Here is a 25256-nt window from a genome sequence, read left to right on the forward strand (position 1 = left end):
TCAGTCGTATTGAACCATCTTATGGTGAGCAGGCAGGCGATACGGATTGCTAGCAGTCCTATTGCATTATCTTCTGCCGGGCAGGCAAGAGATGAGGATGGCTAGCAGTCCTATTGTACCATCTTCTGCTGAGCAGCCATGAGATGTGAATGGCATGCAGTCCTTCTGCACCGTCTGCTGCCAGCCAAAGGTGTAAAAGATAGATGGAGTGTATCAAAACAAGAAATAGACCAGATTTGTTTTGTACTCATTTGCTTCCACACACACCCCCGTCTAGGGGACTCATTCCTCTAGGTCACACTGCAGTCACTCACAGAGAAGGTGCAGCGAGGTAAATCTAGCCATGTATCAATCAGAGGCCAGACTAACCTCCTTGTTCCAATAAGAACAATAACTTAGGTGCACCATTTCTTATTGGAACCCTCCATGAAGTCCTGCCTGAAATACTCCTTGATGTAAAGCCACCCCCTTTGTTGATTTTAGCTCCCTGAAGCCAACCTGTAAGTCATGTTGTCAGTCGCCCCTCCCTCCGTCAGAGCAATGGCAGACAATCGTTCCGCGCCTTTTTTATGTGCGGATGCCATACCAAGGCAAGCATGGAGGCCGCTCAGCTCACTTTGGCAATTAGGAGCACATTAAATACCATACGCATTATCCAGCAGTATATGCAGCACCAGAACCTGGCAGAGCGATACCGGGCGAGGAGGCGACGTCAGCGCGGTCACATGAGTGATCTGGACACAGATTTCTCTGAAAGCATGGACCCTGCCAATGCATGCATCATGGTGCTAATGGGGCAGGTTCATGCTGTGGAACGCTGATTCTGGGCTCAGGAAACAAGCACAGAGTGGTGGGACCGCATAGTGTTGCAGGTCTGGGACGATTCCCAGTGGCTGCGAAACTTTTGCATGTGTAAGGGCACTTTCATGGAACTTTGTGACTTGCTTTCCCCTGCCCTGAAGCGCATGAATACCAAGATGAGAGCAGCCCTCACAGTTGAGAAGCGAGTGGCGATAGCCCTGTGGAAGCTTGCAACGCCAGACAGCTACCGGTCAGTTGGGAATCAGTTTGGAGTGGGCAAATCTACTGTGGGGGCTGCTGTGATGCAAGTAGCCCACGCAATCAAAGATCTGCTGATATCAAGGGTAGTGACCCTGGGAAATGTGCAGGTCATAGTGAATAGCTTTGCTGCAATGGGATTCCCTAACTGTGGTGGGGCCATAGACGGAACCCATATCCCTATCTTGGCACCGGAGCACCAAGCCGGCGAGTACATAAACCGCAAGAGGTAATTTTCAATAGTGCTGCAAGCTCTGGTGGATCACAAGAGACGTTTCACCAACATCAACGTGGGATGGCCGGGAAAGGTACATGACGCTCACATCTTCAGGAACTCTGGTCTGTTTCAAAAGCTGCAGGAAGGGACTTTATTCCCAGACCAGAAAATAACTGTTGGGGATGTTGAAATGCCTATATGTATCCTTGGGGACCCAGCCTACCCCTTAATGCCATGGCTCATGAAGCCGTACACAGGCAGCCTGGACAGTAGTCAGGAGCTGTTCAACTACAGGCTGAGCAAGTACAGAATGGTGGTAGAATGTGCATTTAGACGTTTAAAGGTGCGCTGGCGCAGTTTACTGACTTACTTAGATCTCAGCGAAACCAATATTCCCACTGTTATTACTGCTTGCTGTGCACTCCACAATATCTGTGAGAGTAAGAGGGAGACGTTTATGGCGGGGTGGGAGGTTGAGGCAAATCGCCTGGCTGCTGGTTACGCGCAGCCAGACACCAGGGCGCTTAGAAGAGCACAGGAGGGCGCGGTATGCATTAGAGAAGCTTTGAAAACCAGTTTCATGACTGGCCAGGCTACGGTGTGAAAGTTCTGTTTGTTTCTCCTTGATGAAACCCTCCCGCCCCTTGGTTCACTCTACTTCCCTGTAAGCTAACAACCCTCCCCTCCTCCCTTCGATCACCGCTTGCAGAGGTAATAAAGTCATCGTTGCTTCACATTCATGCATTCTTTATTCATTCATCACACAAATAGGGGGATGACTACCAAGGTAGCCCAGGAGGGGTGGTGGAGGAGGGAAGGAAAATGCCACACAGCACTTTAAAAGTTTACAACTTTAAAATTTATTGAATGCCAGCCTTCTGTTTTTTGGGCAATCCTCTGTGGTGGAGTGGCTGGTTGGCCGGAGGCCTCCCCCACAGCGTTCTTGGGCGTCTGGGTGTGGAGGCTATGGAACTTGGGGAGGAGGGTGGTTGGTTACACAGGGGCTGTAGTGGCAGTCTGTGCTCCAGCTGCCTTTGCTGCAGCTCAACCATACACTGGAGCATACTGGTTTGATCCTCCAGCAGCCTCAGCATTGAATCCTGCCTCCTCTCATCACGCTGCTGCCACATTTGAGCTTCAGCCCTGTCTTCAGCCCGCCACTTACTCTCTTCAGCCCGCCACCTCTCCTCCCGGTCATTTTGTGCTTTCCTTCACTCTGACATTATTTGCCTCCACGCATTCGTCTGTGCTCTGTCAGTGTGGGAGGACAGCATGAGCTCAGAGAACATTTCATCACGAGTGCGTTTTTTTTTCCTTTCTAATCTTCACTAGCCTCTGGGAAGGAGAAGATCCTGTGATCATTGAAACACATGCAGCTGGTGGAGAAAAAAAAAGGGACAGCGGTATTTAAAAAGACACATTTTATAAAACAGTGGCTACACTCTTTCAGGGTAAACCTTGCTGTTAACATTACATACATAGCACATGTGCTTTCGTTACAAGGTCGCATTTTGCCTCCCCCCACCGCGTGGCTACCCCCTCAACCCTCCCCCTCCCCGTGGCTAACAGCGGGGAACATTTCTGTTCAGCCACAGGCAAACAGCCCAGCAGGAATGGGCACCTCTGAGTGTCCCCTGAAGAAAAGCACCCTATTTCAATCAGGTGACCATGAATGATATCTCACTCCCTGAGGATAACACAGAGAGATAAAGAACGGATGTTGTTTGAACACCAGCAAACATACACTGCAATGTTTTGTTGTACAATGATTCCCGAGTACGTGTTACTGGCCTGGAGTGGTAAAGTGTCCTACCATGGAGGACGCAATAAGGCTGCCCTCCCCAGAAACCTTTTGCAAAGGCTTTGGGAGTACATCTAGGAGAGCCGCGAATGCCAGGACAAATTAATCATTAAACATGCTTGCTTTTAAACCATGTATAGTATTTTAAAAGGTACACTCACCGGAGGTCCCTTCTCCGCCTGCCGGGTCCAGGAGCAGCCTTGGGTGGGTTCGGGGGGTACTGGCTACAGGTCCAAGGTGAGAAACAGTTCCTGGCTGTCAGGAAAACCGGTTTCTCCGCTTGCTTGCTGTGAGCTATCTACAACCTCATCATCATCATCATCATCTTCTTCGTCCCCAAAACCTGCTTCTGTGTTGCCTCCATCTCCATTGAAGGAGTCAAACAACATGGCTTGGGTAGTGGTGGCTGAACCCCCTAAAATGGCATGCAGCTCATCATAGAAGCGGCATGTTTGGGGCTCTGACCCGGAGCGGCCATTCGCCTCTCTGGTTTTCTGGTAGGCTTGCCTCAGCTCCTTAAGTTTCACGCAGCACTGTTTCGGATCCCTGTTATGGCCTCTGTCCTTCATGCCCTGGGAGATTTTGACAAAGGTTTTGGCATTTCGAAAACTGGAACGGAGTTCTGATAGCACAGATTCCTCTCCCCATACAGTGATCAGATCCCGTACCTCCCGTTCAGTTCATGCTGGAGCTCTTTTGCAATTCTGGGACTCCATCATGGTCACCTCTGTTGATGAGCTCTGCATGGTCACCTGCAGCTTGCCACGCTGGCCAAACAGGAAATGAGATTCAGAAGTTCGCGGTTCTTTTCCTGTCTACCTAGCCAGTGCATCTGAGTTGAGAGTGCTGTCCAGAGCGGTCACAATGGAGCACTCTGGGATAGCTCCCAGAGGCCAATACCGTCTAATTGTGTCCACAGTACCCCAAATTCGACCCAGCAAGGCCGATTTAAGCGCTAATCCATTTGTCGGGGTGGAGTAAGGAAATCGATTTTAAGAGCCCTTTAAGTCAAAATAAAGGGCTTCATCATGTGGACGGGTGCAGGTTTACATTGATTTAACGCTGCTAAATTCGACCTAAAGTCCTAGTGTAGACCAGGGCTAAGGTGCCACAAGTACTCCTTTTCTTTTTGTGAATACAGACGAACACGGCTGCTACTCTGAAACCTGTCATTATGCAAGGCACTGAATACTCACAGACACTTGCCAACTGGAAACACAAACCCAGCTGAAACAACAAGGAGTCGTTGTGGCACCTTAGAGACTAACAAATTTATTTGGGCATAAGTTTTCGTGTGATAACACCCACTTCATCAGATGCATGGAGTGGAAAATACAGTAAGAAGGAATACTGTATTTTCCACTCCATACATCTGATGAAGTGGGTTATAGCCCACGAAAGCTTATGCCCAAATAAATTTGTTAGTCTCTAAGGTGCCACAACGACTCCTCATTGTTTTTACTGGTGCAGACTAACACAGCTACCCCTCTGAAACCAAACCCAGTTGAGAAACACAGGCACAAGTGATCTTAATTGCATGACTGAAAGGAAAAGTTAACAAAGATGTAACAGATAAAGAAGCACGACAGTTTCTGTGCCTTGCCGTTTCATTACCTGTCTGCTGTACCAAGCTAAGAGAAAATATCTATGTGATTTATATGCTGAGTTATAAACCCTGAAGAGGATGGAAAAACCGCAAGAAATCAGCAGATGAAAAATGAAAATATCTAGAATGGACCTTGCTCTCGAGAGTGGAGATGCAGCTTCGCAAGAGTACACAACACTAGACACTTTAAGTGGTGTTTAAGTTGATTGGTATGCAACTGGATTGGCAAATTGAAGGATCTACATTGAGGATCCATAATTCCATATTGGTACCAAAACTGCTTATTCAGAGAGTAGAGATGTAAGACAAGTTTCCATTCCGTGACTAACTGAAGATATAGACTTAGGATAAAATTTACAACTGTGCCATTACATTCTGTGATTATTTCACTACTGTGTGATTATATTTCATATATATTCTTGGTTTGCAGTGATTTGATTTTTATTTCTTGATATGGTCACATTTTGTGTTAACAATTCTTTAAAATTTTGTAACCACCTTTATTTTCTGTCATTTACCATTTTTTGTTAATTTTACTGTGGTTAATAAAATTAACAAAATTCTAAAGGTATTTTAAATCTGTATTTTGGCTAAGCAAGCTCATGCTTCAGGGCTTCAGCCTCCACCTGCAGGGGTCAGGAAGGGATTCCCCCAGAGTATTCTGGGAGGTTTATTTTGTAAAATCTTCTAAAGCATCCTGGCTGCAGATTGGACACTGGGTGGGGTGGGGTGGGCCAGGGGATTCTGTCTTTCTCAGGTGCATAGCTGGCTGGTTCTTGTTCACATTGTCAAGGTCTAACTGATAACCACATGTGGGGTCAGGAAGAAATTTTCCCTCAGGTCAGACTGGCAGTGACTTCAATGGTTTTCGCCCTCCTGTGAAGCATGTGGGTGTGGATCATTTGACAGGATTATCTGGGTATATCTCACTTAACCATTTCCCTTCCATTGCAGGGGCTTCAGGCACTGGTACACCTCAGTCCTTCCTATTCTCTGCCTGTGGCATGTAATAGTTTAGTCTCCTGTGGGCTGTAATACTGTGGCCTAATTTCGGTTGTTGGGTTTAGTGTGCAGGTGATGGGTGGTGTTGGTGGCCTGTGACATACAGGAGGTCAGACTAGATGATCTGGTGACCCCTTCTGGCCTTAATATCTATGTCTATGACTAACACAATATCTTTAAAACATGTGAGAAACATCAAGTGGTATTGTTAATTGATCAACTGCAGTGGCTTAGGGCATTGCATATAACACTTATTGTACTCACAGCACCTAGACACATTTATCAAATTGGTATCAATGTGAACGAACCTAGAACCCCTGCACACACCCGAAGAGAGTGATCTTGTATTTGCACCTCAGCCTCTGGTAAACTTTTCTGACTTGTTCTTCCGCTGCTGGCCCTAAAACCGGGCTAAATTACATGTAGGGGAATGTTTCCAAGGGATTGGGACAAAAATTAGTAACTCAGCCTAAATTACTGAGAGTTAAAAAACAGAAACTTAATCTAGACTCAGACAAAGAGTTGCTCAATATCCGCCCCTTCTGTGACAGATATGGCAATCTCCTGCAATATCCTTGAAAGCCCATATTGTGTTACGTTTATGTATTACGTCAGCCGGGATTGAATGTAACCTCCCTGGGGGAAGATGAGGCATATCATTGGGGTTCATTGTTTTAAATGGATGATTTATGTATGAATGTGTTCTGCTCCAGTGGGGAGTGCAGCTACCACAGCTCATCCAGAAAATAAACAGTGGGTACCAATTAAGGCAAATCAGCCAGGTGTAGCGTCCTCGAGAGGTACCACCTCCTGGCGAGCAAAGGCATATACCAGTTCAAACCACATTCTCCAGAGACCAACAGACATAAAAAGGACTTTTAGATAAATAGCCTGAGTTAAAACTGACTCAGGGCCTTCTTTCTGATCCAGCAAATGGCCAAGCAGGATTGGGGTGGAGGTAATCCTTGTGGAAGGATTGGAAGGAACTGACTTGCATAAGATTGATGGGTGACCTCTGGTAATCTGTTAACATGTATATAGGAACTTTTATCAGTTTTTATTATTGGTGTTTATATGTTTTCTCTGTAGTGCTATTACCTCAAGAATAAATGTGCTTGCTTAGAAACCGTGTGATAATTTATAACTGCAGAAAATACACTGGTTATAGCCTTCTTAAAGAAGGCAGGCACTGGCCTGTTTAGGCAGCCTGGCTTGTTGAGGATCACGTATAAATCCAGGGGAGCTATGCAGCCTAAAAACCCCAGTCAGGAGGGAGAGAGACGCAGGTCTCTCTCAAAGAAAGGTGATGACTGGGAGCCAGAAATCTTCAAGTGTTGCCCTCAAGGGACATGGAAGGGGGAATACATGTGCAGTTACCCTGAAACTGTAAAAGCTTTCATATGATTTCAAGACTTGAGACCTACCTTATTATGAAAAGAGAAAAGACATTTACAGTCAATTTTACACTGGTCTGAACTGTTAAGACAATATTAGCAAAGCTTTATGCAAGAAATCCTTGCCTTGAAAAGTATTATATTTAAGTCTTAAGGGATAAAAATTGCATACCTTCTGCATTGAGATGCATCGTTTCAAGCGGCCCTATAAATGCATACCGCATTCCCAATCCATCAGACATCACAAGGTCTAGATCAGCAGGAGATATTACTCCTTCCTAAGTGGCAAAAGAGGGACAGAAAAATCTCAAAATGCACAGAATTTTATAGAATTTCACTTAGTTTCTTTATTTAGAATATAATCTGTTATAGCAACATAGAAAATACTACCGAATAGAAAAACAGATCCCCAGACACATCTCTCTTTAACAGGACTTATTGTTGTTTAGCATTTATACGTATTAGCTAATTTAAGAGGTGGGTTTTTTGCGTATGATTGTCATGTTTTAGCACCAAATTATATTCTTTGCAAATCTAAACAAATGAGTCTCTTCTGTGATCCCAGGGGTTGCTTAGTTCAGTATTTATTTTTAAGGGGGAAATAACCAGAAAGAGATATGAAATTGCTTGAAGTTCTGTTTAAGTGTATTCATATTTTATTTATTCTCTTCCCCAACACCCCACCCCAAAAAATAAGGGAAGACCCCAAAACCACAAGAAGTAAAGGAATAGAAAAGGAAAGGAAGGAAGGGAAGGAGGCAGGAATGGGAAAAGAGAGCAACATCTCAGTTTCCATCCACTAGGGATTCACCAAAATTTTCTAAGAAGTCAGACCAAATCTTTTCAAATTTGTCTAAAGTTTCTCTTCTCCAAAATGTTACCCACTCTTTAGCTGTCAGGGCAACCAAGTTGCTGAGCCATACTTCTATCGCAGGAGGCAGTCTGCTCTTCCACCTAAGCAACATGAGTTATTTGGTTATAAGCAGTGCTCTAGAGAACCAAGCTTTCTATGAGTTGGAGAGTTTCCAAGATGATGGGATATATCCCAGAACACAATTCTGGGAATTAGTTTTTAAGGGGCTATCCATTATCTCTTCATCCTCCTGCCTACTTCTAGTCAAAAAGATTGTATCCTAGGACAGTCCCAGGATACGATGAGCCAGTGTGGCTCTGAGAGACCCACATCTCCAGCAGCAGTTTGTTCTGACAATGCCCAGGCACTGTAACCTATCCAAGGACCAATGTGAACAAAATATAATCTTCTGATGGATCAACCTTCATCACAGAGCAATAGTAGAGTTATTAATGTATTGCAAGACTGCTCCACATTGGCTAGGGTTCAAGATATATACAAATCTTAGTTCCAGGCCTGGAACAGACAATCTAAATTAGGGAAGTTCTTTTGGACCAGGAAGTTGTAACAGGCTATAGCTGGTTGGCTGACCCTATGGAGCTCTCTCCACAACAACAATTCTGGAGTTTCTTGTGCTCCCAGGGCATCAGGACCAAATATGTCCTTCAAGAGATGCTTAAGATGCAGGCAATGCCATGCAGCTGGACCAGGTAGGTTGTAATGTTGTTAGAGTGACTGGAATGGTAGCCAGTACCGTAGGGGACATTTTACAAACAAAACATTAACACACTGAACCCAGTATTCCTGTGAGTGGGAGGGGATGGACCAGCTCCTGTTCCAGCAGCAGCCAGGGAAAGGTCTGTTCTGTTCCATCTGGAGCCACCAGGCTGCCTGGCTAAAGATATAGACTGTATGATAATGATCCAGATGAGATTGGGAGTTACAATCTACACAAAGCAAGTTTTGCCCCACCCCCCCGAGAAATATTGTAAAAATTTTGTTACGTTTTCCTAAAATAAAACTGAGGAACAGTAACTGGGAGATCTCTCAGGACATACAGTAGTCGGGGAAGCACATTCACTAACTTGTCAGACCACTTTCTATTATTTATTTACTACATCTGCATATTACAAATTTTAATTAATTTTAGTCATTATGTGCTTTTCTCAGGAGGTAGGGAGCAAAGGACATAGTATTGCTGAGCATAAGATCATTGACAGAACCAAATCAAGAGATTATTTTATCAAAATCCATATACTGCAGCAGAACTTTTGAATGCAGGAATCTCAGCTAGTGTTCATGCCCCCCTTTTATTCTCTCGCATTTGTCCCCCCAGTTCCTGGCTCTTACTGCAAAATAACCATTTTGAGATAGAGGGCAGGTTTCTCATTGTCCCTGAAACCATTCCAAGGAATTAGCTGGGAAAACGATGATTAAAGATAGACAATGCAGGTGTCACTCATTTAACTGGAAACTGGCTATATCATGTATGGAACTTTGCTCAGCCTCAAACTGCCTGGGTTCTCAAGTTCACTGCCAACCTCAAGTCTCAGATCTGGCATGACACTGAGTCTGTGAAATGGAGAACCTTCTTGTTGAAAGCTCAGCACAGCAGTCACACCCCTGGGGTACACTTACAAAGAAGCCATCACACCTCATAACCAGTTGGGACAGGCACATCATTTCTTTTCTACAGGTTACAGTGCCTCAAATCTTTTCCTGAAAATAATGTTTCCTTTATACGGACGTTTCTTGCCCTCTCTCAGATTAGAAAGCTAAGACTGAACTAAGACCATGTTCTACCCCATTCCATCAAGCCTGCCCACTTCGCCCCAGTGGACACCTTACAAATTATTCTCCTGGCTGCTGGGAAGGTAGAAGAGTTGTCAGGCTTCTTCTACCTTTTTCTCTCCCTTCTTGCTGTTTGAGGGGAAAGGGATGCTATTCTCCTCCCCTCCTGGTGGCCTACCTCTTTTCCGTGGCTGATAAAGTTTGCTTGATGGAAGGAATTCCTTTTTACTACTCCCTCCTATAAAGCCTGAGCCTGTGAGCGCCCTCAAATCCCACTGCTTTCAGTGGGAATTAAGGGCACTCAGTGTCTGTTAGGATGAGGCCCAACATGAGGGTTCCACCTGTCCTTTCGCTGAATGCTATGATTCAATCGCGAACTGAGGTCCAGAAACAAGAACTTCATTGCAAACCCAATAAAGGTATAATAGCAGGATGCTTTACCTCTCACATCATCTACAAGACTGGGTAAGTACACAACCACTGAAAAGCAAAGAACTGACAAGCTAATGACACCATAAGCCTTACTTGATGAGCACATCCTCACCGAGTACAAAGAAATGGAGATTTCAGCACCACAGCCTTAAAAGGAGCTCTTTAAAGGTCTTAATGTCAAATCTCAATTGGTTAGCAGGTGTCGATCCTGTTAGAGGATGTAGCACTCAGCTGATTCATTGTTACAGGTGGCTTGTTATTATTAACACCACCCTGTATATCAAGGAAAAGGACATACAATTATTTGTTTTACAGTAATGCCTAGATGCCCCAGCTAAGAACAGGTCCCTTCTCTGCTAGGCCCTGAAAAGCTTGCAGTCTAATTAGACAGGCCAGACAATGGTGGAAGAAGTGTGATCTCCATTTTATAGACAGGGAACTGAGGGACAATGAAGTGACTTGTCCAAGGTCACACAGGAAGTCTGTGGCAGACCTGCAAACTGAACACAGGTCTCCAGAGTCCCAGCCTAGTGCTTCATCCACAAGATCATCCTTCATCTCTAGAGCAGCTTAGAATCGCATTTTAAACTGAAACAATTTTTAAGTACTCCCAACTATTTATGGAATTTTTGCATTTGCAATCTGGGACAGATCAGTGAAGCCATGTTAACCACCCAAAACTGTTTGCAAATGGAAGTAGACTTTGGATGTAAACATAACAAATGACAATGTTTTAACAAAACATGGAGCTTTGATTAATGTTTCATTTAAATTAAAAACTGTAAACATAATGGTATAATATTTAACTCCAGCATCAGGCAGGATTCTCACAATAGCTCTGAATCACTGTAAGATCATTTTCAAATAAGAAATAAATTAGCCTCTCTGCTACTATAGACCCACCAGTTCCACAATGCTGAGATATGAAGAGCAATACACTCAAAACCATTAAACTACAATTCTGCTCTCAGTCCATATCTTGCACAAACTTTATGGCTCGCTGAACCTGAAGACACTGTCTCGTCCAGTCAAAATGTTAATAAGAGAAGTAGATGGCCTTCCAGCTAGATGCATGACAGATTCCTTCAGCTGAGGTTTCACATTACCCTAGTGAAGTGGGCTCAGCTGTTCAGAGAAAAATGTTTTCTTCTCCACTGCCAGGCAGAGCACTATAAAAACAAAAGCCTTTGTTTCCTTAGCTTTATGACTTCTTTACAAATTAAAGAAAATCAAATAAGGAACCCACTAAACTAATTCCCTTAGGGAATGTTCCAGCTCCCATTTAAAGTGAAGGAGAGTGTTAGCTGGTGGAATGATTCAGCAAAGGGGAAAGGAAAAAAGCTGCAGTCAGCAAGGTGTTTTCCTCAAGGGTTGGTGCTTATGGGAAAAAAGTAAAGCACCACTGTGCTTGGGTGTGGAACCCAACTTTTCTGAAGGCATTGTCCCCCTCTGCCTCCCAAGCAGTCAGTGATAAGCCTGTCGGCTGAGCACTTATGCAAATGGCAAGAGGAAGCTGAGCTATAGTGAAATGCATGTTCATCTGGAGGTGGTGGTAACCCTGCAACATGCATAGTCATTGACTTTACTGGCAATAGGATCAGCGCCTTAGGTAGATCCTGCTTTCACCACAGTTGTTAATGATGCCTTCCTGGTTATGCTGCAGGGCCTTTGCTCCATCCTTGACCTTTAAGCTGCTTGTGATGCCACTAATCACATCCTCCTTGAAATTTTATTCTCCCTAGGCTGCTGCAATTCTGTCCCTTCCCAGTTCTTCCCTTATCTGTCTTGTTGCTCCTTCAGGGTCTCTGACTATTGCAGGGTTCTTCTTCCCTCTCTCACTGTCTGTGAGGAGAGGGGTCTCACAGAGCTCCACCTCTGGTCCCCAACTTCTCTCGTGAGCTTATTCACTGCATGGCTTTAACCACCATCCATATGCCTGTGACTCAGAAGTCTACCTTTACCCCATCTCTTCACCAAATCCCACATCTTGGCCCATCTCTCTGACAATGGCGTACCAGCAACGTAACTTTTGCATGGCCAGAACTGAATCTTACCTTTCCTCTCAAACCCTGCATCACCTCTTTCTTTGTTGACAGCATCACCATCCTCACTCAGGCCCGTACCTGAGATTTATCTTTGACTCAGTCCTCTCTCTGGCCCCTTTGTCCAAATCCACTGCTTCTTCCCCCACAACATGTTCAAGATCCAGCCATTTCTCTCTGAACATCACTAAGACCGTCATCCAGGACCTCCTCTCCCAGCTTGACTATTGCCGCCTCCTCCTCTGGCCTCGCTGACACCTATCTCATCTTCATCAAGTCCATTAAAAACACAGCTTCCTGTCCTGTCATTCTGACTATGTCACTCTTCTCTTTGATCCCTCCACCAACTCCCCCGTGTTCCATTTAATCACATTCAAACTTCTTGTCTTTATCTTTAAGGCCCAGCACAGCTCCGCTCCTCCTTCCTTTTCTGCTCATGTACCTCACTCCATTGCCCCTTCATCCACCCCACGTCCCAACAACATTAGCCTCAGTCATCCATTTGTCCAATTTTTCCCACTGGCATCTTTGAACCTTCTTTCATGCCACCCTTCATGTATGGAACACCCTTCCCAAACTAGCCAGTGAAGCCACTACCTTGTCCTCCTTATTCGGTCTCAAACACTGTAATACAAATAAAACAACAGATAACAATGATTATAGAAATAAAGATCCCTGTCAATATTCAGGGAATGTCAAAGCTATTCAACTGAGAATGGAGAGGTACAGAGGCTAGGGAGTGAAGCCAGCGTACTTGGTTGCTATGAAAGCTAACTGAATGGACACAAAAATGACTGTCTTTGCAAGAGGCTGGTAACAAAGGCCAAATGACAGGGCTTCCAGTTCTTCCCTTCTCTTCCTTTAGACTAGACAAGCCACAAGTAACCCACTTTTAAACAGAAAATAAATTGAAACTGTTACCAGGTCTCATACAGAGGAAAATTACAGAATCCTAAAATGTACATTCAAGTTTCATCGGCGGGGAAAGGTTCTAACCAGGTGCTCAAGTTTGATGCTGGTTTCAAGAACCTTAGTGTGAGCGGATCATTACCTCCTGAAAAACTGCCTTGTTACTCCTCACGATTTCCATGGCCATGTCATATGAACCACTCCAAACACCAGCTTAGTATTTGTAATAAGGTCTTGATGATCAATCAACAAAAGGAAGACAGTCCTCAATTTTAAAACAAGACCAAACTATCTCAAAGCAACTATTGTAATAAATGATCTTGGGTGGCAGGAAGAGTTCCCTACAGCTTTATGGTCATCTTTTGAGTAAGATAGAGCCCAACTGTCTGATTTTGAAATATAGTCCCATGCCTCTGTACAAAGTTGGAGTACTGATAAGGAACTGTAAATGGATTCCGCTGTTATTTATACAGTGCTGTGGGTGTGTACAGTGCTTAGCAAATAAATTGATAGGTCCCTGCAACAAGGATCTTACAATCTAAGATATAACACAGTGAAGATGATAATGGAAGTAAAGTGGAAGGATGAGGATTACAACAGCAAAAAGTATTTGAGATATGCTAATTGTTCCTCCCTTTTAAAAAACGTATAATAGCTATAGCTGATCTATATAAAAATCCCAACAATAAACATGAAGCTTGTTCCCACAAGCAAGCCTGAAAGAAAAGGATGCTTGTGTGTTAACTTCTCCTGGAAGGCACCCCTGGTGATGGGTGACCTTGAAAACACAGACACAGGCAGAGACCTGGAGCTTGAAACATACTGACCAAATATAGCAAAAGTAGGACCACTGTGAATCTGGAGTAAGGGGAGGCAAGTGATACTGAAGTGCTGTGGCCACAAATGCTTGAGCGGTTTGAGTGCTGCTGTGATGTATAACTCAAAATAGCATGACAAAGTGATTTCTGACAGACTTTGAATGGTCTGCCTTTCTTCTGTCAGACACAGCATATTACTAAGCATCTCATTCCAGTGGTCTTGCCTCACAGTGGCTGATAGCAGTTATTGGATACTCCGTTTAGAGTAAATTGGTAACACTACTGCTTTTGAAGGCCTAGTCTACAGTAGAAAAGGTTTGCTGGTAAACCTATAGGGATAAACTCTTCTAGTCTAGATGCAGCTTATACCAGCAAACATTTGCTTTTGCCGGTAGAACTTTATATCAGCTCCCCAAATGAAATAAGCTGTAGTTTAATATATACATATCATACCCTTAACCAACATTATTGTACTGGAAAAAGTTTTAAGTTTAGACCAGGACCAAGGTTCCCTAGCTCAGTTCCCAGCAGAGGCACTCCTCAGCAGACTGAGAAGGTAGCTGCTTGTTTAAAAGGAATTGGTTTAATATTGTTATATGGACCACTAATGTATTCTTCAAGTGGACTCAAGACACTTTCATGAAGACTGCTGGTTTGTCTAGGTACAAGTATGGCCCTTATCACCACAGCATCTGAGCATCTGATAATACCGCCAAGGAACTGATACCGTACATGGATACTGCGGTACTCCATCAAAAATGCATATTTTATTTATTTATTTCTTCAGTACCCACCACAACCAAAATCAAGTCAGTTAAAAAAAAAAAGACTCATTTTGACAGGTGGCTAAGTAAAATTATTGCTCCCATCCACCATAAAAAGTATCCTTAACCTAACATGCTGATTGTTAGTTCATTGACTGCTTTAAACAGGCAAGCGCTCCGCAGGCTGCCAACAGTCTTTCTAGAAAATTCTAAGTGTATAGCTCCTTTGCTGCGTCACACTGGAATTGGAAATAGGATTTATTCAGTGCTAATCATTTTTGTAGATGGATTATGTACTGTTCCTTTTGGAGAACTACTTTGGCAAAGTCAACCTCTGGGCAATAGGGAAACTTGCATGGAAAAATCAGGACACTGCAACTGAACCCCAATTAACTGTACTCTAGCTAAGATACTACCTAGAAACTGAGTGTGACAAAAACTGTGCCCATTTGGTTTCTCAACAAATGCTTTCAGGACTATTCACTAACCATTAAAAACTCTGCTGAAATCTTTGAGACCTTTGGAACTGGGGAATTTGGATGGTGGGTAGTGGCTGACGGAGTGGGTTGGAGGGGGGCGATGTATTTTCAGGATCTAGCTGCCCAAAAGAACAAGAATACCCATTTTTCTCCCTGAAACATAATTCCCTTTGTGGATGTTTTGCAGCATGCTCCTTAGAAGCAAATCTTACCTAACAATACTAATCTAAGCATAGATCCCTCCATAGTTCCAAATGGGCACAGCCCCAACGCAGAGCAATATTTAGCAGACTGTGATAAAGTCATCGTTCATGCTGAGAAGCATGCTGAGTGGGAGCCAAAAAGAGATTATTAAAAGCAAAATATAGTAAAACATGCATGCTCAAAGTTGCCATGTTACTCATGTTGCTGTGATTAAATATGTAAATTGCTTGTATTAGCATTAAACTATCCTTCCATGCATAACACAACATTCTTGCTCAGTTGCTCACGAGGAATGCACCAAGCAAGGATAGGTGGTAGATAAGAAAAGGGTTTGTTTATTGGCTAAGGTTTCCGATGCACGAGGGCAACATGCTTTGCTAAAAAGTATATAACCTTTGCATAATCTGTATAGGGGTTCCCCTCCTGGCTAGCAGGGGGGCACCACGCTCGAGTGTAATAAACTTAGTGTCTTTTGGGAACTCTGCAGTTGTAGACTTTGTTTACGTGCCTCAGCCTAGATTCGAACTGTGCATGACCTATCAGGTATAATTTGCAGCATTTGTGTGCATATCCTACCAGGTGTAATTCGCAGCATTTGTGTGCGTGTCCTACCAGGTGTAATTCGCAGCAGTCGTGTGCATGTCCTACCAGGCGTAATTCGCAGCAGTTGTGTGCGTGTCCTCTCAGGTGTAATTCGTAACATGAGCATGTTGCTGACTAATAATGATGGTGCGTTACTTTTAACTGTTGCATCATACCCATAAAACCAAATTTCAGACACACATATTTTTTACTGCTGGGATAGTTTCATGTGACATATTCCACTAAAACTTAAGTCAAACAGTTTCAAATTGTCTGGAATTTTAAATGGAATATTGTGATTGACTGTAAATACTTCAGAACCATATGAACAGGAAAGGAGCTAGATCTCTTAATGAACCTTCAGGTGTGGCTCATTAAGACACAACCATAAAGAGGGTGTGGGGAGGGGAGAGTGGTTTTTGGCAGCAAAGGTCTGAATTTTGTCTCACATTGAGTAGAAGGCCTACGATGGAATGCTCTAAAAAAAGCAAAGGATGAAGCTGGGTGGCTACTTTTCTGGGTGCAAAAGGAAGACTTACAGGGTATGTCTTCACTGTACAGTAGCCTGTGTGATTGGCACGTGGGTCTCAGCACCTGGGTTAGCCTAGCCCACGTATGAGCATTCCCACTGCAAAGCTGTATCGGCACAACTGTGTCCTCACTGTTTCTGCACTCTCACTTGTGTCTCTAGGGGCACATCCCAGGAATCTGTTTGCTGAGACACTCCAGGATTCTTTCCCAGTCAATTGCAGGAAAACCTGTCAGTCCTTCAGAGGGAACTATGGGATGGACACTGGAGTACTATCAGCACTTGAATGATTTTTGCCTGCATGGTCATTCTAAAGTTTGTGGTGGGAGAGGAGTGGAGGTGTTGTGGCCCAAGTTAAAGTGGAACTCTGGCTCTAATCCACTGCCCAAACTGTGTAAGCTAGTCCAGGCTTGAAGCACCACGAAACTCAGGTCAGATATTTCTCTGTGAGTATGGTGGAGGGGGTGGGCTAAGTAAGAACCAAGTAAGGAGCCAGATTAATTGTGCAGTGAAGACATACCCACAGGGTCAGATGTTCAACTAGTGTAAATAGCATAGCTGCATTGACGTTAATAGAGCTCTGCTGATTTACACCACAGTTTGGCCCACAGTGTTTATCTGATCCTGCTGAGAAAGGAACCCATGTTTTTATTTTTTCCTACTACAGAGGGAAAATTTAGAGAGAGTCAGGTTTTCAGAAGTGCTTGTACCTGATTTGATACAAACTCTGATGTATATATGCAAACCCTGATTTATGCACAGGTGTGTGTATGCTTGTGGAAATCTAATCCATACTGTTCTTGTGAGTTTACCGAGAAGAGAAAGGAATAGCCATGAGAAGAGGAACCTATTAACTAGTCATTCAAGGTACTTTTTTGATCATCAGAGAATAAGAAGCTAAATCAAACAGAACTGATCTCTTCTGGAATAAGGGCACAGCCCACAATTTCTGGGGTGATGATCATCTTAAACAATTTTCTATGTTAAAAACATGCATCTTTTAATATTTATTTCTGAATTCTCCAAGCAAGTTCTCTATTAACTAGTTGACACCCCCCTAACATTTTAGAGCGATAACCACTATGTGCAACTACAAGTGCTGAAGCTGTAGAACCTTCTACTTTCTATGTTTTTTAAGTTCACGGTGGATACCAGACTGTAAATGTGCTGAGACTATGGAAATATTGACCCAGAGATGGGTAAAAGCAAAATCAAATGTGGATTGAAACATCTTAGGTTTGGAGAAGATAATTTTGTCTTATTTGTGTGTATATAAAACTCATACATATTACTGAGAGGTTTAAGTGATGGAAGGCTAGTATTAAAATTGGACCAGAGTGCACCTGCTCAAAAGCAATTAAGTTATCACCTCTTTTCTGTGTGATATGCATGTGTTTTAAATATTCAATTTTAACAAGGTATCTAGAATTTTGAGAGGTTTAAGAATTCACAACTCAGCTGACTGAAATGTATAAAGTCTTCAGAGTTTTGCCCACAAAAATTGTGTACTTGTTTATTCTAGAAATACCATGGCAGATTCTCAGCTGATGTAAATTGTCATAGCTCTACTGGATTCAGCTAAGGATCTGCCCCATCATGTCTAGATTTCCCTCTCTTTGTCGGAGGACCTCAGCAAGATCATTCAAAGGCCTGCATGGTGATATCATAAAAGGACAAAACCTGAGCTGTATCTCTCCCTAGCCCTAATTAAGAACTCCAGAAGAGGATAGGCTTGATATTCCTAATGTGGAAAAACAAGCAGGATATTTTTAAAGGATATCTTCTACAGCATAAATGAGGGGGAAAAGGCATAAACTCTACTTTTGCTTTGCTGTTCACCTTTAAAAGGGATTAGGAAATGCATAAAGTAAGCAATTTTCCTTAGCTTCTCATCCCTTTAAAGCAAAGAAACAAAGAAAATGCTAACAGGTTGAATAAACTGTTGTCAGTAATTTATTCATACCATCATCTTCTCTTAATCGTAACCTTGGAATCATTGGACAAAATGATTTTTTTTGTGCATTAAAACTCACCTCTTTTGTAATCTAATCTACTTTTAAATAAATATTCTAAATTTCTCTTTAACCCCTGACATTGATTGTACATTGTAGCACTTGGTAAGAGATTCCATTGGCTTTCGTGTAACATCTTCTAGAGTATGATCTATTGTGGGTATGTAGGACTAGGTGTATGCATCTTTCTGAACCAGGCTCTGGAAGGCACAGGGGATGGACTACTGACAACATCCCCAGCTCCAAAGAAATTCTTCTTTTTAGGACAGCATGATTAAAATATTCCTGTTTCCCCCTTGCATACAGCGCATATTTACAGAGGAATAAGATTACTTGTTTAATTATGCATGTGTATTTGCATAGTTTCTTTAAGTTTGCTTTAACCATAGCACAATATAAAATGAACAATAAAATGTGTCCTGAACGAAATCTTCTCCTACTTGCCATTTTGCAATGCTGTAAAGAGCAAAATAGTGGGAGCTACATCCTTCAAATCACATGCAAGATATATCACCAAATGAAAGTCAAGATAAACATGCCTAAGTTCTGAAGATCAGAACAGGGCCTTAAACTTAACATATTTGATGGATCTGATACATACAGTAGAACCTCAATGTTCTGAACACCTCAGAAATGGAGGTTGTTTATACCTCTGAAATGTTGGTAATTCTGAACAAAACATTGTGGTTGTTCTTTCAAAAGTTTACAGCTGAACACTGACTAAATACAGCTTTAAAACTTTGCTATGCAGAAGAAAAATGCTGATTTTAATCGTCTTAATTTAAATGAAACAAGCACAGAAACAGTTTCCTTACCTTGTCAAATCTTTTTTTTAAATCTCTCTTTATTTTTTAGTCATTTATGTTTAACACAGTACTGTACTGTATTTAGTTTGGGTTTTTTTGTCTCTGCTGCTGCTGCCTGATTGTGCGCTTCCAGTTCCAAATGAGGTGTGTGGTTGACCAGTCAGTTCATAACTCTGAGGTTCTACTATATGTTCATTTCTCCTCTAAATTTTTCTGCTACTTCTGAGCTGAATTCTGCACATACACCTCAGTCCTGGAAAGACTTATGCATATGACCGTGTATTTTCTGCAGATGTGTAAGAGTTTGCAGGAATGGAACCACGGTTACCCTGGTGTCCTTTCACTGACATCAGTGGGATTGCTCCTATATAACTGAACAGAATTTGGCTCTGTAACATAAAAGTGCCATGAATGAGTTCATGCTAAGTAATGATCACCACCGAAAAATAGCATAAAGTGAGAGAAACTGCACCAAATTTAAACAAGTTAAATAACTGTATAGTTTTTAAACAATACTTTACGGGCTAAATTGTGGATCCCCCTGCCAGGGTGTAGTGGATGAGGAGAGGTCATAGGAGGCACCCAGATTCTAAACACAACATGCCCTTAAGTGCTAGCCTGTTTGACCAGCCAGCATGCCCAGTGATGCCCTTTGCCCCCAAGAAGGCATGACCACTGTCTTACCTCGCTCGCACACCTGCTGGAGTTAAGCAGCAAGTTGTGTGAGGCATATAATATTTCTTTATTAAGAGCAGTAATATTGCCAACCCCAAGGGTTCAAAAATCATGAGTCAGATGCCCTCCCAAAATCAAGCCATTGACACAATATATGTATATATATATGGGGGTTCTTTTAACTGTTTTTTGTACCTTTAGAATTCACATTTACAAGATTTTCTTCTCATCCTTGAGGGCTAGAAAGTGACTTTTTTTTAAATGAAAGCTGAGATTCTCGCATAGGAACATGACTCCAAGAGCTGAGGCGTTTAGAAAAACACCAAGAATCACAGAACTTGCAATAAAATTGCAAAAATTGGCAAGAAAGTAGTAGGCAAAGCTAGGAATCACAATGTCCCACTAATACTTGAGTTATTCTATTTGTATAATCTCACAGAATGTAAATTTAGTCATCAAGTGGTTAATGATTACAACCATAATTGTCTGAAATATAGTTATAAGAGAACAGAATAGCGGTGGGGCAGGGTGTAAAACTTGGAGGTTTGGGTAAAACCTAAGCAAGCAAGTTTCATGACTCTTTGTCAGCACTATCTCCTTAGTGGTCAAAGTCCAACTCTAATTAAAAGCAAGCTAGAGAATGCAAAACTGTAAGTCAACATTTTAACAATTAACTAGGAACTTTCAAGTTCTTAACACTTTGTACTCAGTATTTTGTCAAATATGGCCAAAACTTTCAGAGAGTTAGGCACCTAAATCCATCTTTAGGCACAAAGTCAGAGGCCTGATTTTCCAAAATTCTGGACACCCATATAATTTACAGTGAATTCAAAGGGGATTGGTTTTCTTACCATCTTTGGTAATCAAGCCACTTATTTTGGTGGCTAAATATACTTATTGTAGATGCCCAACTTTAGGTACCTAAATTTGAAAATTTTGGCCATATATACACAATGCCACAAACACTTAAAGTCCTAGTATCATTATTTCACAGAAACCAAAATTTTGGATATTGAGTGTAGTGAGCAAAAGTTTTTCCACTGTGGGAGCAACATGTGCATGAAAAGTGCACACATGCCTACGATACTGTATTTGCATGCACAATCCAGTGTGCTTTACTACTACTGATTTGCATGTGCAGTAGTTCACTTTGGGACCTCAAAAGAGTATTTGCCATCACAATTACAGATTTTGTGGGAGAAACAGGTAATGTGTATGTACTTTTCTGGGTGCACCAACAACTAAAAAATTGGCCATCATAGAGGAATCCTTCAAAAAAAGGTTAACACATGCTTAAGGGAAAGCTCTTTTAACATACCCCAACACTCAGTTTGGTTTTGTCCTGACCGCTTCAAAGAACTTCCTGCATAAAGTAATCAAGCTCTGGGAGGGGGGTGCAATTCTTTAAAAATTATCTTTCAAAATACTTTTAAATTGTGCATCATTAAAAATTATCTTAAATAGGGAGCATTCAGTACACTCACTTATGAGGCTGCTGGAAAAAGTGAAGGCTGATCATCTCCCTGAGGGCTTTGATAATGAAATTCAGGAAAAATAACCAAAAATATACACCAGACTCTTCCAGCACACACGGAACACATGAACCAAAGATTCCAAAGGGCCCTATGAACTTGTGTCCTTAGAAACTTGAGTGCAGCCTGAGATTTGTGGATGAGTGTTCTGTTCCTGGAGGTTCAACTATCAATGATTTAAACACTTCACTACATTTCACTCTCTTTGAGTTGAGACAGAATAACTGTCTTATTATCCCACTTAACACAAATGGAGGACAACTTAAAACTAACATATCTGAGGGGAACCTACACCATAATACATGGCAATTAGAATCACAGCATTGTTACACTTTCTTCTTTAACTAAAACATTGAAATATCTTATACTTCAGAACTTCAAGCACCATTTTGTTCACTATTTGAACTTATTTGTCAGAATTATTTGTTTATAAAAAGCAATTCCCATTATACATTCCAGGTCAGTCAATACCCCACAACATAGTATAAACTGGTAGCAGCCTTCTTATTCACTTCCTGATCTAAACTATCAGACGGTGTGCCTGTGGGACTATGAACAGAGTCTGTGCATCAGTTATGGGTGAACTGAAATATACATATAAAATTTGTAAAGTGCTTTGCGATCCTTCAGGAAGTGTGGTAGATAAACATCTAGTTATTATTACTCTAATTATGATGACTTACAAACTTGAGATTCCTGTGCTTTTTTATTTTTAAACAGCTTGAGAAACCAGAACTTTCTTCAAGAAAAAAAACTGGCCCTGTTCAAAACACAATTTAATCTCCCACAGTAATAGTGGGTGCACTACTTATCTCCTCCTGCTGAAAGGTCATACTTTGTGGCACAGAACGTGTAGCTGTGGGAAAAGTTGCAGTGTCACAAACAGATGATTATGAGCTAAAAGTCTGAATGGGAAGGAGGTGGAGAAATCTGTCTTTAAATACCAGTATCAAATAGCTACCTGAGAGAGGAATTCCTGAAAGGTAAATGGATTTCTATTTAAAATATTATTTTCATTACCTTTTCACTGAGCGCAAAAAGTATGCCAATAACATTCTGAAAGCAGCAGGAAATGAAAAGAGACAACCTGAAAATCAGTATTGTGGTTTCTGACCCTTTAACCTTGCTCTTCTGGCTATTCTGAAAATGACCATATTTTGGAACAGCTCTAGTGTTTCTCGTTTTGCTATCATTTAGCTTTTCTTCCTCTGTCTTCAGTATTTAACAGCATCAAAGCTTCTAATTTTTGTAAAATTTACATACTTGACTTTATTTTCATGTAATCTAAGCGGCTGAACGTTTAATAATGATGAAGACAGAAAGCTAAAGGAAATTTAAATACTACAATACTCTTTGTTTGTTGTGCCTATAAAACTAGTAGCATATGTAAAGAAAATGAAGTTACACGTACACCCACGAGTCTCCATGCCTCACTAATAACTGCATACTGGAGACGGTTCAGAACAAACCCATCTATCTCTTTGATTAATCTGACGGGTGACTGTCCAATCTTCTTCATCAGAGCATGGGTTTTATCCACCGTAGAAGGCTCTGTTTCTGGATGGGGAACCAGTTCAACCAGCGGCACATAATAGGGTGGATTTACCTTAACAAGAACCAACAAAAAAAAATTGTATTAATTAACATTGTTACATTGAATCAATTAAATGTAAAGCCTATTTTTGCTCGTACAATTTTATAACAGGATGGGCCTGATCTTCAAAAGTACAAGGCACTCACAAAGCCAGTTCACAACAAGAATGGCATGCACTCAACATATCAGAGAATCAGACCCTGGGGGACAAATCCACCATGGCCATAACTCCACAGAAGTCAATGGAGTTACACCAAGCATGAGCTCACTCCAACATTATCAGTGTACTTTATGCGAACTCAATTCAATTCATTTATTTCTAATTTTCAAAACTGTTTGTTATTCAGATGCTGATTATAAATAACATACCTCTTTTCTAGGGAGCATCTCAAAGGAAAGATTTTCCGCAATAATTTTGCTGTTGTCATAAGTGACCTACACTTCCAAGCAGTCTACATAACTTCTTTTCAAGATTCATTTATTTTACTTACTAAATTATATTGACCTGCCCCCTAACATACTCTGGGTGCATTAGTAAATATGACATAAAACATTATTCCAAGAAAATTACAAGACAGAGAGCCTCTGTCAAGGTTCCTTCCCCACTCTGAACTCTAGGGTACAGATGTGGGGACCTGCATGAAAGACCCCCTAAGCTTATTCTTACCAGCTTAGGTTAAAAACTTCCCCAAGGTACAAACTTTGCCTTACCCTTGAACAGTATGCTGCCACCACCAAGCGTTTTAAACAAAGAACAGGGAAAGAGACCACTTGGAGACGTCTTCCCCCAAAATATCCCCCCAAGCCCTACACCCCCTTTCCTGGGGAAGGCTTGATAATAATCCTTACCAATTGGTACAGATGAACACAGACCCAAACCCTTGGATCTTAAGACAGTGAAAAATCAATCAGGTTCTTAAAAGAAGAATTTTAATTAAAGAAAAGGTAAAAGAATCACTTCTGTAAAATCAGGATGGTAAATACTTTACAGGGTAATCAGATTCAAAACATAGAGAATCCCTCTAGGCAAAACCTTAAGTTACAAAAAGACACAAAAACAGGAATATACATTCCCTCCAGCACAGTTTATTTTACCAGCCATTAAACAAAAGAAAATCTAAAGCATTTTCTAGCTAGATTACTTACTAACTTCACAGGAGTTGGAAGGCTTGCATTTCTGATCTGTTCCCGGCAAAAGCATCACACAGACAGACAGAACCCTTTGTTCCCCCCCGCCTCCAAATCTGAAAGTATCTTGTCCCCTCATTGGTCATTTTCAGTCAGGTGCCAGCAAGGTTACCTTAGCTTCTAAACCCTTTACAGGTGAAAGGGTTTTGCCTCTGGCCAGGAGGGATTTTATAGCACTGTATACAGAAAGGTGGTTACCCTTCCTTTTATATTTTTGACAGCCTCCGAAAACTACACCCATTCATTTAACAAAAGAGAAATCTCTCCCAGCCATATCCCAATCCCAAACAGGATTTCTCACCACAGTCAAGAACTTTATTATGTAAACATTAAGGAATAATTAAATAAACAGTTCATTAATGTTCTTGAATTCTGAAAGAAAGTTCTATAAACACCTGGAAATTGTACCCATGTTCCTTTCCAGCAGTCCATGGAGCCACAAAATAACTGGCACCCATGTGAGTTTCAGCAGACAGTTCAAGGACTGCATGGGCAGATTTTTGTCAGTGGCTGGTCCTCATGCCCTGCTCTCAAGTTCTTGTAAATGCAGCTCTCATGATCAATAGTATTGTCCAGCAAGAGCACCCAAAATGCTATAAATGGCCACTATACATAGCATTTGCATACACTGGATTGTAATAAAGCACCAATGTTGCCCCCATCCCCTATTGCAATTGTAATCACATTCACTTTTCCTCAACTGTGCTCATCTCAGTGCAGACTTTAGTGAGCAATGTGGCCCTTTCTCCAAATTATCCATCTATGGTACTTCTATAGCCCTCATTACCACAGCACTTGAGCACCTCACACTCCAATATTAGGAAAATACAGTTATCCGCATTTTACAGAGGGGGAACTGAGGCACAGAGAGACTAAGTGACTTGCCCAAGATCACATGGAAAGACTGTGACCAAGCATGGACTTGAACTCAGGTCTCTCATATTCGAGACTAGTGCCCAGACCACTG

General features: G+C 41.9%; 1 protein-coding gene across 2 annotated transcripts in view; it reads right to left on the bottom strand.

Annotated features, from left to right (window-relative positions):
* CRYL1 (crystallin lambda 1) overlaps positions 1-25256 on the bottom strand; it is an 83236-nt gene that overhangs the window by 11416 nt on the left and 46564 nt on the right. For both annotated transcript variants that reach the window (XM_084642992.1, XM_084642991.1), the window contains exons 5-6: positions 22919-23113; positions 7252-7357 (exon numbers count right to left, since the gene is read on the bottom strand). In XM_084642992.1, coding sequence (XP_084499118.1) covers positions 7252-7357; positions 22919-23113 — 301 coding nt within the window. The remainder of the gene's footprint in view (positions 1-7251; positions 7358-22918; positions 23114-25256) is intronic.

Source organism: Lepidochelys olivacea, assembly GCF_965140295.1.
Source record: "Lepidochelys olivacea isolate rLepOli2 genome assembly, chromosome: 1".
NCBI lineage: Eukaryota > Metazoa > Chordata > Testudines > Cheloniidae > Lepidochelys > Lepidochelys olivacea.